The 12,953-nt window shown below is 36.3% G+C and overlaps 1 protein-coding gene across 1 annotated transcript in view; it reads right to left on the bottom strand.

Annotated features, from left to right (window-relative positions):
- MYO3A (myosin IIIA) overlaps positions 1 to 12,953 on the bottom strand; it is a 115,224-nt gene that overhangs the window by 41,375 nt on the left and 60,896 nt on the right. The window contains 5 exon segments of the mRNA XM_050324826.1: positions 2,839 to 2,986; positions 5,021 to 5,231; positions 6,192 to 6,318; positions 9,688 to 9,802; positions 9,902 to 10,000. Of these exon segments, the coding sequence (XP_050180783.1) occupies positions 2,839 to 2,986; positions 5,021 to 5,231; positions 6,192 to 6,318; positions 9,688 to 9,802; positions 9,902 to 10,000 (700 nt within the window).

The following is a 12,953-nucleotide window of genomic DNA, read 5'->3' as shown; positions in this document are numbered from 1 at the left end:
AGTCAACAGAAAAGATTCTGAAGCCATCTACTTTTTTGAAGGCTGTTTTTGTGATGTAAAACTGGAACAACCATGTCATAAGTAAGTGAAAAGCGATGTCTTATAATGACTATGAATCATACTGCAAATCAATCTGTGCCATTGGGTTGTAACACAAATTCTCATTTCCTGTCTCTGAAAGGAGGGGATTTACACCCACACCTGCACAAACCTAATCTATACAGCTCATTCTGCACTGCTGTACTAGTATCTTTGGAGACTGCTACAAGATAATGTAATGAAGTTTGATATAATCTGTAGTGGCATGATGTAAATTAAAGTAGACATGCACTTGGTTGGTATTACGGGTCAGATGTGGACATTTGCAATAGAAATATTAGAACTGGTAATGTGTGTATAAGCATCAGAAAAAAGAGTCTTAGAAGAACAGCCTGTGATTTGAATGCAGAACGTTTGTTCATAGTAATAAAACTGAGGAAGGTGTTGCTTACATCAAAACAGAAGGCCTTCACTTACATAAAAACACACTGCAGACAGGTAGCTAGTGGAACACCCTTTAAATCTGACAACAGGAGGATGACTGCAAGGTTAGCACATCATACATGATTTTCCTATGAACCCACCAAGGAAATGGACTGTAGGCATAAAGATATATATACTTCAAACAAGCGAAGTCAGATAATGACCTTGCCTGAAGATTATGGAGGCTGAAGTAAATAAGGTTCTGAGGCAAAGAACTGCCCTGTAACAACTGATGATTGCTAAAGGCTGTAAAAGATCTGTCCAAAAACTATTGCAGAAAGAAGAAGCTAAGAGACACGATGAAGGTTTGCCAGCTGGTGTCCCTTATTCAATGAGTCACTCACAAATTATTCTTGGCAGACCACTTGAACACATTGTGGTGCATTCTACATGACTGGGAGTCAATGACATCTATGAGAGATGACTGAAAATGGGTAAAGTTGAAGTACTTAGAGATTCTGTAAATAAAGATCAGCTTCCCCTTCCATAGGGTCAGTCATTGTTGTCCTAATTTCCTACAGGGAGAAATGGGTAAACTAGATATTGTCAAAATAAGAAGTTAATTTTCCCCCCCATCTTATCATCCCTTGCTCAGTAGCAAAATAACCACCTTGACCTTGCTGCAGCAGGGCTCTGTTCCTACTACATGGTGACACCACAAACCTCTGCATTAATATAGGTCTGGCCAAAATGTTCTGCATCAGAATACTTAGAAACGAGTAAAGGCAGATTATACTGAGCAAGACTTGACTCCAGTTAAAAAAGAGAACGAATACTAAGACAATATTTGGTGTACAGGGATAGGGACAGGAAACCCAAGGCACGTCCATTAGCAGCAAAAGGCAGCTAGGGAGAATGTGGTCCTGCTGCTGAGCAAGCATGGATGATATGGAAAAAGCTGAAACATTCAATGCCTTCTTTGCATTGGTCTTGACCGATAATCCCAGACCCCTGAGAACAGAGGGAAGAAAGACTCAGTGTGTGAGGATCGAGTTAGGGAACATTTGAGCCAAGTGGACATACGCAAGTCCAGGAGACCTGGTCATTGCTTGAATTTACAGGAATAAATAATGGTGCTGCAGTCTGTGCTATTTCCATCTTCCAACTGTTAGAAAGAGCAGTAGCCAAGTGACCTTCTTGTGTGAATTTGTGCACTTCCGAAAGAAGGCATCTAAGTCATTACAGTAGTTCAGGTTAAATTTTCTCTGAATTTTAGATGGTATTAAAAACAAGAAAATACTTGTGTCTGAGAATCTCGCACATAAATCTATAAAAACAACTACAAGGTCTAAGACTGCAAGATAGCCTTTCCTGAAATAATTGGAAAGAGGATAAAGATAAAGCATTGATCCATATAAAAAATTCCTTCCATTTTACACATAGATATGTACAGCTCTAGACTGGCACATGCATGTACACACCTGCATACAGAGACACACTCCAAACTTGTATCTGTTTTATCCTTAAAGCAATCAGTGATTAACACTGACAAAATACTCTGTTTCTACTAATAACTAAAATTAGTATTCAGGAGGATTTTCATTTGTGTATTATAAATCCCAATAATTTCGGTAAAACAATAAAAGTATTATTTCACCTACAATTTGAATTTTGACTGTTCTGCCACACAGAATTCTGGAATATTTCTATTTTCACCAAGTTTAATATTTTTTGTTAATGCTATTTCTTCAAATAACAATAGTGAATAATGATTTAAAGATGGTTCATTTAATTATCATGTAATTATTTACAAAGCTGAGATGATATTTTTTGAGGTTTTTCACTCTCCTCTTCAGTTTCATAAACTTTTATATTTACAACACTTTTTCTTTCTCTCTGCTTTAAATTATTTAGATTAAATCCATCATTATTTAGTTGAGATGATCTAGTTTCGGAACAAGAACAAAATAATTGTGAGATTTGCAGTTTTTAATAATGGAATTTCAGTGTTCATTAAGCTTATTAGTAAGCTATTATGAACACTACACTTCCAAAATTTTGTTACCACTCATTTATTTTTTTACTATAGAATCATACATTACAACAGTCATTATTTCTCAAGAAAACAACATTGCGTTTGCATCAAACAGATTATCACTGTGTTATGTTGCTTAGATACTGTAAATTTCAAGTTTAATGCATTTTATATAGGCATTTTACTTGCAAATAACAAGCAATGCTTCACAGAATACATACTGAAAAAATATTTGTTATAATCTGCAATTTACAACCTATTATGGAGAACGAACAATGTAGTTTCTCAAGGTTTTATATGTTCAGCAATATTAAAGCTTTATCAAAATAATCCACACATACCTGTTCCCAGGCAAAGACATGCTGATTGAAGTAGAACTGAATTTGTTCATTGGCGATGTTGATACAGAGTTGTTCAAAAGAATTTTTTTTGAAATTCTCAAAGCCGAAGATATCAAGAATTCCAATGTTCAAACCATCATCATTTTCACTGCAAAGATGAAATAAACTTTCCATTGTTATTATCTTTATTTTACACTGACTATCTTAATTATTGTTTCACAAAGGAAAATCATGGGCCTAATCTGTACACCAGTTACATAGGATAATCTTTGCTAAACCAGATATCTCTTAAAATGACAATAATTTTTTTCTTTGAAATACAATAAATGCAGATCAATTCAAAGATTACAGTATTTGCAGACTAGCTATACTGAATCACTTAATGACCAAGTCAATTGGTAAGCGAATAGGGGAGTTGCAATTTTATTGTTAGACTAATATTTGCTAGTAATTATTCTGTTGTAAGCAGCTGACCACAGTACAGAAAGAAGTAGTTCTTTTTTTTTCTCTTGTAATAACACAGGCTTTACTCAACAGCATTTAATTAAAGACTGTTGTCACAAAATAATATTTCTTCAAATTATTTACTCACAACAATTAAAATTCTTTATTTTAACATTAAAGTCAAAAGAACTAATAGCTAGACCTTTTATGCATCTAAATAACAACTTTAAGTACTGAAATGTGGTATGAATTTGAATTATCAATTAAATTCCAGAGAAGTACTACTAGTAAAAACTTTGGTTTGATATTTTAGCTAAGGCATACTGAAGATGTGATCATTTTTGCTACTTGAAAAAAGCTCTAATGTTTATTTGCTGAAGCAAAAAAATTAAGAGGATATAATTTTATAGCAAACTGAAGCTGACATTATTGTCTTCTCTGAGGAAAGTAAAAAATAAAGCACATATTATCTATAAAATCCCTTTGAGGGGCTATCTGTAACCAATTTTTTTTAATAAAGATTTAGGAAATCAGAAATTAAGAATCAGCTTCAATACACCCCTTCATTCACTCATTAATAGCACTTAAACCTCTTTGTGAAGTCCATCTCAAAAAAAGAAGCATTTCATTGTGGAGGGAACAAATGTATTTGTTGGTTTTTACCTGAATTTGGTGACTATTTTATCTATCTCAAAATTACACTTTTGTGAATAAACTGCTAAAATTTGTCTTCCTCATTCCTTCTCAGAGACAATTACATAAAAATAGCAGGTGCAAATTATTTTACTACCATAAAATCAAAACAAAGTTCTGGTTGCTTTTTGTTTGTTTGTTTGTTTTTAATAGTGAACATTTCAGGTCAAATTTTACTTCCTCTTCACCAGCCTAATAAGTATTCAGTTTGAAAAGGGCTCTGTAACAGACAAGTGAGAGAGGCACACAGACTGGCAGTGCTGCCCTATCTTTCATGAATTCTATCCTTTCACTTACTGATTAAAGTTCTGTTTATTGTTGCTTTTCTGTAACCAAATACTTAAAAGTTTAGACAAATTTTAGGATTGCAACCTTGATTCTCCTCTGATGTTTAAAAAAAAAAATCCAGAAAATCCAGATTTGCAAACCAAAGCTATTTGTTATTGCTGTTCATTTTAAGGTAGTTATAAGTTTACCCCTTTTCCACTATAGAGAGCTCTGACATATAGGATCTACAACAGAAACCACATCATTTCTTCTTTGATTAATTTGCAAAATGTCTTACATCCTCATTCCCAGTATTTTTCTTGTCTCTATGTTTAAAATGTCACTTTGTAAGTGCAGAGTGGACATTTAACTTCAGTAAATGTGAAAGCTATTCTCACACATATATGAAACCATAGTCATAACAACAGTGACAAAAGCAACAGCATCACTGTAAATAAGAGCAGAATTTGATCTATATAATCAACAAACGTCAAAAGTTGACCCTGAAAAATTACAAAAGAATAAGTAGCTCGTATGTAATTTACAAATGGTTAAACGTGTAAAGGTCAAACAGTAAAACACTGGATGCCTGTGCTATCCATAGCTACTGTATTTACATTATATACTAGGAACAGGAAAAAACATTTTTTGATGTGGTGGTGTCATAAACAAAAAGGTAGCAGATTAAAACAACATGAGTACAGTAAATGCTCTAATGTAGACAATATTATTCCCACAGAAAAAAAAATTCTTTTTATTCTGGAAAAACTTCTTTTACCTTAAATGTTTGTCAGGTTTGAGTAAAGTGTTGATGCGATTGACTATCCAGCTAAAGAGGCGTCCGTACAGTGCTTTGGCCATGGCATCTCTGACATCAGTGGCTTTTTCCACAGTGTTGGGACGAATAATTGTCTCTCCTCGAGTCACTACACAGTGAGAGGTGAGGGCCTCTTGCAGTTCATCTGCCTGAATACATAGCAAGGACGCACCTAGGAAGGAAGGTCACTGGTATAGCTCAAAGGCAGATTTTGGAAGGTGAAATAGGCATTTTTGCAAACAAAGCTGCAAGTGCAATATATTACAAATAGGGACCAAATCAAAGTCTTGAATTATGACTAATGAGGAATTTCACATCAAACAACTGTCAGTATCTAATTTAGTAACCAATCTTCCTAGCTTCTACTACCGTTAATGAATAGATTCTAAATTCCTTTATCAAGGAGGCTGTTTCTCCAAACAGTCTATGGAGAAATGCTAGGGAATCTAGGTGACTCCATCAGAAGTACTGAAACTGTGAGGTATGAATACCCCTCTCAGTAATAATCCACTCATACAAGCCACTGCTGTCTTCCTTTTGCTCCAAATAAGGGTGCTTCTTTCCCAGTTCCACAATATTTTTCTATCTATGGCAGGAAAACATGTAAGAAGGTAGCGTGAATACTTCATTATCTCCCCAACTGTAATTACTGAGAAAGTGTAGCAATCTTTGCCCCTTTGCCTCCTCCACTTCTCAGCAACCCATAATGTAAGGCATCCCTTCCAAAGAATTAGTGAGCTGTATTTCAACAGGCACATGTGGGGAACAAGTAATGAGCAGCTGAGAAAGAAACTGGGAAAAAACCATTCAATGTGTTAATGAGGTTCTCCATCAAATGTTCAAATAACCTTGGAAAAATTCCAAAGATTTTCTTTTCAGGCATCTGCAGTATTAGTCATGTTTCCTGTATATCAGTGAACTGGTTAGTCAAATAAGATGCATAACATGGAAATATTTTTCTTTTTTTGCATTTGAATATAGGAGGGCTTAGAATTAATTGACTTTCAGCTTTTAATCATTTTTGCAAAATTTCCATGCAAATACAGGTTCATTGATAACTCTCTTGCAATAAAATAAATTTGCTAACAAAACAATAAGAAAAACAATCTTGAATCAAGAAAAAATCACTCACAATTCTCAAGGGCTACTGGGTTGGAAATGTTGCTCTTGTCAATCATATGTTCAGATACTACTGCAGAAAATTCAATGTTACCCACATTTAAAATGGCAGCCAGGACACTGTACACACTTCCAAGTTCCTGAAAAATATATTAAAAAAGATACAATGCTTAATAGCCAGGTGGATTTGTCTCTGTGGTTTGTGTGACGGGCACATCCATGGGTGCTGTTTCTTGTCTGCCACGTGCCCACTACTTTTAAGAATACTTTTCTCAGCAATTATTCCTTTTCTGTACTCAGCAAAGGTTTTCAAGACAACCAAAGAAGGCAAGACAAACTATAGCCTAATCTCTGTCCCATACTTTTTGACAGAACAGGATTGACATGGAGTAGGGAAAACACAAAACACTGTGTACATATCCTCTTACACAGAAAGAATTCAGAGGTTATTTATATCTATCCTTCACTGTGTCTGCAGGCACAACTGTGTCTAAAAAATTAATACCTACATCAACAAAGACAGAGAAAAAATCTGCACCTAGGTTTCTTGGATTGTGGAAACAAAGGTACTCCAAATAATAGGTCTGTATTGTCCCCACCAATGTCATCAGAAGGAGTTTCACTGAGAGAAGAGTGAGATCTCACATCTCTGATTCAGTGAAGCACTTTACCCTTAAAAACATCAGTTACAAACTCACCAAAGCACCTTAATATGGACTTTACTTACACATATCTAAATTTCAAATTATTCAGTAGGTTCTGAAGAGGGACACTGCCTTGAAAATGGCTGTTATTACTCTGGACAGTGAAGTGATATATATAGTAGATTATTTTAGGAACTTATATATGACAAAATTATATTTGGAATTAGTAAAATAATCCTTTCATTGCAGGTTTGATTTAGATTTGAATTGCAAATTTTCATCTGAACTGTGAATGTTTATCAGTATACCTGATGATCTGAGCATTTTTTTTCAGAAATGCTGAGGGGTTCCTGCAAAGCAGACTAGGAATCTTTGACACTGTATATTTTGAGGGATACAGTATATCGTGTTTTATAAATAGCAGGCTGGAAACTTTTATAGTAGTTTTATAAGAAGCAGTTTTGCAAATGTGATTGGTATTTTATAACAATGAACTTTTCATAATTGCACAACATTTTATCTATAATACTCAGTAGTTTGCTGGTACCATGTCAGGCATCATTTAGTCAGATAAAATCCTTAATTGCTCTAGAATACTTGATCTTGTTTTCAACACTTTCAGAAGTTAATCTAGCAGTTAATAAATTAATGATTCAAGTGACAGCAAGACAAACTAGATAAACTCATTCTAAAAAATTATGCTGAGGGTAACTGGCACACAGTTTACCTAGGATTAAACAATCATTTTCATTTTAAGCTTAGAAACACAGTTAAAATGCAAAGGAATGGATAACTAAACTTCTGCCATTATGCTGTACAGTATGTATAACTGCTGACATTTTTCTGCCCTTTTCCAGTGTGTTTGAAATCTGTCTTGATCTGTCTCATACAGCATGATTATTGTTCCCCTTAGGCAGTCCTTTTTTCTATTAATTTTGCTATGCAGCCTAAAATAAAACAGTCTAATTTTAAGACAGGGAGTACTGACAGTAGTTACTATTAAAATCTGCCAATCAGTTAAAATCAAATTTCAAATTAAAAAAAAGTCTTGTTTAGATCTCAGTTTTAATTGGAGTGGAGAATTTTTTCTGTCCATGGTTTTCTGCTAATATAACATTGGACATGCTTATATGAAAGTTCCTCTCTGCACTGAGATGAATGTCCTTAGGAGAGGAACTCATTGTCTTGGAGGATCTTTTTCTCGATGAAAAAAAATTGTCTTTGCACATGTATCTGATGTGAGAACCTCAGTGGGAGAAAGAGACTGTTCCTTCACTCTTGCAAACACAGCTTCAGACAGGATAATTCACCCTGTGGAGGATGTGAGACAGGCTAACATGGATGGGGCTCACATGTAGCCAAAAGCAGGTTGCCTCCAACACTCAATCTGCTTCTGAAACTGTGGAGATTCTACTGGTAAATAATTCCTTTAGAGATGCAGCTCATGGTGGTTTGCTGAGTTAATCAAGTGAAGATCCATCCTAGAAACGTACAATGCAGCCAGTGACCTAATTCTAACTGGATCTTCAATATGTTTGGAAGATCTCTTTTGGATGATCAGGATTATTGTTTCCATCCATCCAAGTGAACAAAAGAATTGGTAACAAAAACAGATTTGCTGCTTTTCATGGTTTAAATTAGGACTTATCAAGGTCTCTGGTGCTGCGATAAAACTGGTATTGGTGCTGAACCATGCATGTCCTTTCAGGCTGCTTCTGGAAAGGTGAAAGCATAGGCGAAAGGATGTGATAGTACAGGTGTGATATTACTAAGTGTAGTTGTGAATAACATGTAGAGGAGAAAGAGACTGTGAATGCCACTGCTACTGTGACTTAATGCAAAATGATTATGGAGGAACAGCATAGGTGGATAAATCTGTTTTGTTATCTATTTCAAATATTTACATTGAGAAAAGCCAGAAACGGTCAACTGCAGTAAGTAATTTTCTGTGAAAATATCCTTATCACACTGAGTTTTGTGGCAGAAATTAAAACATACGTCCATTCTGCAGCACTAGTGCTGTATGTCACAGATACTGTATTGATCATACCCCTATTATTGTTTATGATAAATTATGCAGTAAATGACAGCTGTGATTCACCTCTTCTCCTAAGATAGAACTAAGGAACAGGATAGGATTTCCTTCTCTTGCATCCTCCTTTATAAATTCAGAGTCCTTTTTTAAATTTTAATTCTACCAAAGACAGACTGAGAGGAGGGTTTAATGGCCAGCAAAACAATGATACAAGATCATAAAGAAAGAATGGGTTCAGTTAATGTTTAGTGATGAGATTCACTCCAAAGAGATCTAAGAGCTCCATTCAACTTTATTTCTGGAGCTGTGAAAATGTATTGAGTTCATCAATACTCACATCAATGCAATGAATTTTTAGAACTCCCACCATGGACTTCCTCTTAAAACAGAGATGAGTCTCATATTCACAGGCCTAGAATTATGGGCTGATAAACAGTTACAACATCATTTTCTATGCATTTAATTTGCAAAAATCTTTTTATCCCCAATTACTCAGCTGTGCTATGTTCACTGATTTCAAAGTCGTGTTGACTAATACCATTTCATTGGTTTATCAATGCCTCAAAACCTTAAAAATTGCAATGGATAATATAAAAGTTAAGTTGACTGTGCAACATTGTATTACATAAACACAATACTGCTAAAAGAAGAAAATAACAAGGGAGATTATTTGAATGCTTTACATAAGTTTTTCCTGATTAAGGTAGCTGGTAAAGTTCACAAATCAGCGCGCTTGTAACAAGTGTGGGTAGAGCCCTTCTTAAATCTTCGTTTGTGAAGCCTAGCATGATGATGAAAGTTCACAAAAGAAAAGGGTTATCAGCACTCACCTCCAGTGTAAAACCTATGACTTTGAAGCACTGTTCAATTAATTCAAACTGAGACTTATAAAAGCTATTGTTCATGAAATCTTGCACTATTCTGAAATGATCATTTTGCAGATATCTGAAAGAGTTGATGGATACAGAGTTAGAATACAAATGAGGCTGAGAATTCAACACTGCATTTTTAGTAATCAATTTATGTAAAAATAAACTGCATTACCTGGGAGGTCTATATTCCGGCAGTTTATAATGTGCCAGTTTTTTCTTTTCCGCGAGACCAGCATAAATATAATAAAAAATATGGAAATTTTTCTCTCCTCTGAAACAACAGAAACAACCAACTGGTTTAGTAATTTAAGTATGCTACGTTTACTGATGACATACATACGATTATTAAATGTTATTTTAATAACAGGCAAGACTCATAGAAACTGACAAAGGGCTCTGAAAGAAGCTGTTACAGAAGTTCCTGTGAACACCCTTTCTGTGCTGTTATGTGTTTGTCCTGACTGCCAGGGTGGCTGCTTGGTGCTACAAGCAGCTAAATGCTGCTCTGCCTTTGATGCAATTGGTAGATGCTCTGTAAGATCTCGCACATTTCTCCCCCACCTGCATTAAACGGGCTGCTTAACTCCAGTTACTTTAAAACATCTTCTGACTGTGGGAGAGCTATACACTCCTTGTTCAATAATTCCAGTATGTTTGCTGTGTCCTTTAGCCTGAACTAAGAAAGCACGTAAGCAGACAATCAGCAAAGGGCCTTATGACTTGGCCCTAGGTGCCCAACCCAGGTCAGAGGTTTATTGCACATTCAAGCTTCCTGTGCACCTTATGAGGAAGAATGGGATGCTTAGGTGAAAATGTGCAGCCGTCACTGAGCCCTGAGATGCCCAAGTCAGCCACTACTGAATGGCAAAAAGGAATTGTGTTCAAATCCCTGCTTTCTGCATGAGCTGAGGCATGTGTCTCAGGAGCACCCTTAATTCATAAAATCATAGAATGGCTTGGAAAAAGACCTTAAGGATCATTTAGTTCCAAGCTCCCTGGCATGGGCAGGGACACCTTCCACTAGACCAGGTGCTCAAAGCCCCATCCAGCCTGGCCTCGAACACTTCAGGGATGGGGCATCCACAGCTTCTCTGGACAACCTGTTCCAGTGCCTCACCACCCTCACAGAAAAGAATGTCTTTCTAATATCTAATCTAAACCTACTCTCAGTTTAAAGCCATTGCCGCTACTGCATGGTCCTTGCAAAAAGTCTCTCTCCATCTTTCTTGCAGACTCCCTTTAGGTACTGGAAGGCTACAATTAGGTCACACAAAGCCTTCTCTTCTCCAGGCTTAACAAACCCTATTCTCTCAGCCTTTCCTTACAGGAGAGGTGCTCCATCCCTCTAATCATCTTGGTGGCCCTCTTGTGGTCTCTCTCCAACAGGTCTGTGTCCTCCCTGTGCTGGAGACCCCAGAGCTGGATGCATCACTGCAGGTGGGGTCTCACCAAAGCAGAGTAGAGGGGCAGAATCAACCTCCCTCAATCTGCTGGCCACACTTCTGTTGATGGAGCCCAGGATATGACTGGCTTTTTGGGCTGCAAGTGCACATTGCTGACTCACGTTCTACCTCTCTTCCACCGGCACCCCCAAGTCATTCTCGGCAGGGCTGGTCTTGATCAGTTCATCCCCCAGCCTGTATTGGTACCTGGGTGCAGCACCTTGCACTTGGTCTTGTTAAACCTCATGAGATTCCCAGTGCAGTCACTGGGAGCCAGTGCAGTCCTCTCTGCACAGGGTGTACCTAGATCAGAGTCCAGTACCAACTCAGTTTGCATATTTTACTGTGGAGAGCCAGTAGCAGGAAACAAGATCCATTTAAGGAGAAGGAACAGATTAGATCTTTTACCTTTCCCCTCAGTGTCTTAACTTTTAGATTGCATAGCACTGGTCTGCACACTCTCCAAAATCTCACTGTGTCTCACTGAAGGTTTGTGTATTTTCTTGGAAAGGGAAGGAAGTAGGTTCAAAATCTGTTGGCTTGAAGTGGGTCTGGAACATGGATCTCCCATTTTCCAGGTAATGAATGACTGGTTTTCTGAGAAAAGTCATTCCTAGGTCTTCATGTGAATTTGGGAGTCACGGTCTCTCAGAAGATAAAGACTTCCTTGCAGTGCAGTCCCTAAATGCCAGTTCTCTGCCCTGACAAGCTTTATGGGCCAGCCACACAGAGACCTGAGTGAAGACAACACCCTCAATACAAAGAGCTTCAGCTGCCCTTGGAAGTACATTCCTCAAAATTTAACCTCCTACAGTGGCTCTCATGCCAAACACTTTGGTGGCATTTTCTTGTGAATGCAGACACCTAAACACCTACCTAAATAACAACTGAGGCACATAAATGCCTTGTCGACTGCCTGTCTCAGTATATGACTAAATATAAATATAAATTGACAGCCTCAGAACAGACCCATTAAAAGTTATGAAAAAAGTGGTGTTTTAAAGAAAAAGCTGATTTATTCTGAAAAAGCAGTTTCTGTGCTTATGTTCAACTGAGGAAATAAACAACATCTAATAAAATTGCCTCTAACTTTAAATTGTTTATTGAAACAATCCAAGTGATATTTTGATGTTCTACATTTCACCAACCTACAACAGAAAACAAGGTCATGCAGAAAGGCAGAAAGAATGAAAAATGAATTAGTGATCAGCAAGGGGAAAAATTTAAATCAGTGACAACACTCCTTGTCTCAAACTCTGTTGTTCCGATTGTTATTACGGCAGAAATAGAGTTGCCAAAATATTTGTTATTTGGACATTAGGAAAAAAATTGCATATTAATAAATTTAATTGGAAATTCAATTAAATTTTTCTGACATTTTATGAGATACACACACGACAGAGATGGATCTGTTCTACTTTTGACCCATAACCCTTTCTAAACAAGCCCTACAAGATATTCCAAAATAGAAAACAAGCAAACAAAGAAATAAGCTACAGTACTAGAGAAGATGTAGCAGAATTAAATCCAAGTGATATATTTAACACAATACTTCAAAACTCCACAAAGAAATGTATAACTGAACTATTAGAAAGTTTTTAATTCTTTGAACATTCTAATATATTTTATATATCACATGTGTATTTTTATGAGTTTTGATTAAATAACCCAGAAATAAAAAAAATGGAAAAAAAGTGAAATCAGGAGTAGTTTTCAGCTAACTTACAGATTTATAAGCTATTAAAACATAACTTAAAAGAAAAAAAAAATCAGGTACTTTAT

The sequence above is a fragment of the Myiozetetes cayanensis genome, unplaced genomic scaffold, assembly GCF_022539395.1.
Source record: "Myiozetetes cayanensis isolate MyiCay16 unplaced genomic scaffold, myiCay2020 scf1, whole genome shotgun sequence".
Taxonomy (NCBI): domain Eukaryota; kingdom Metazoa; phylum Chordata; class Aves; order Passeriformes; family Tyrannidae; genus Myiozetetes; species Myiozetetes cayanensis.
This window is presented reverse-complemented; position numbering and strand designations above follow the sequence as displayed.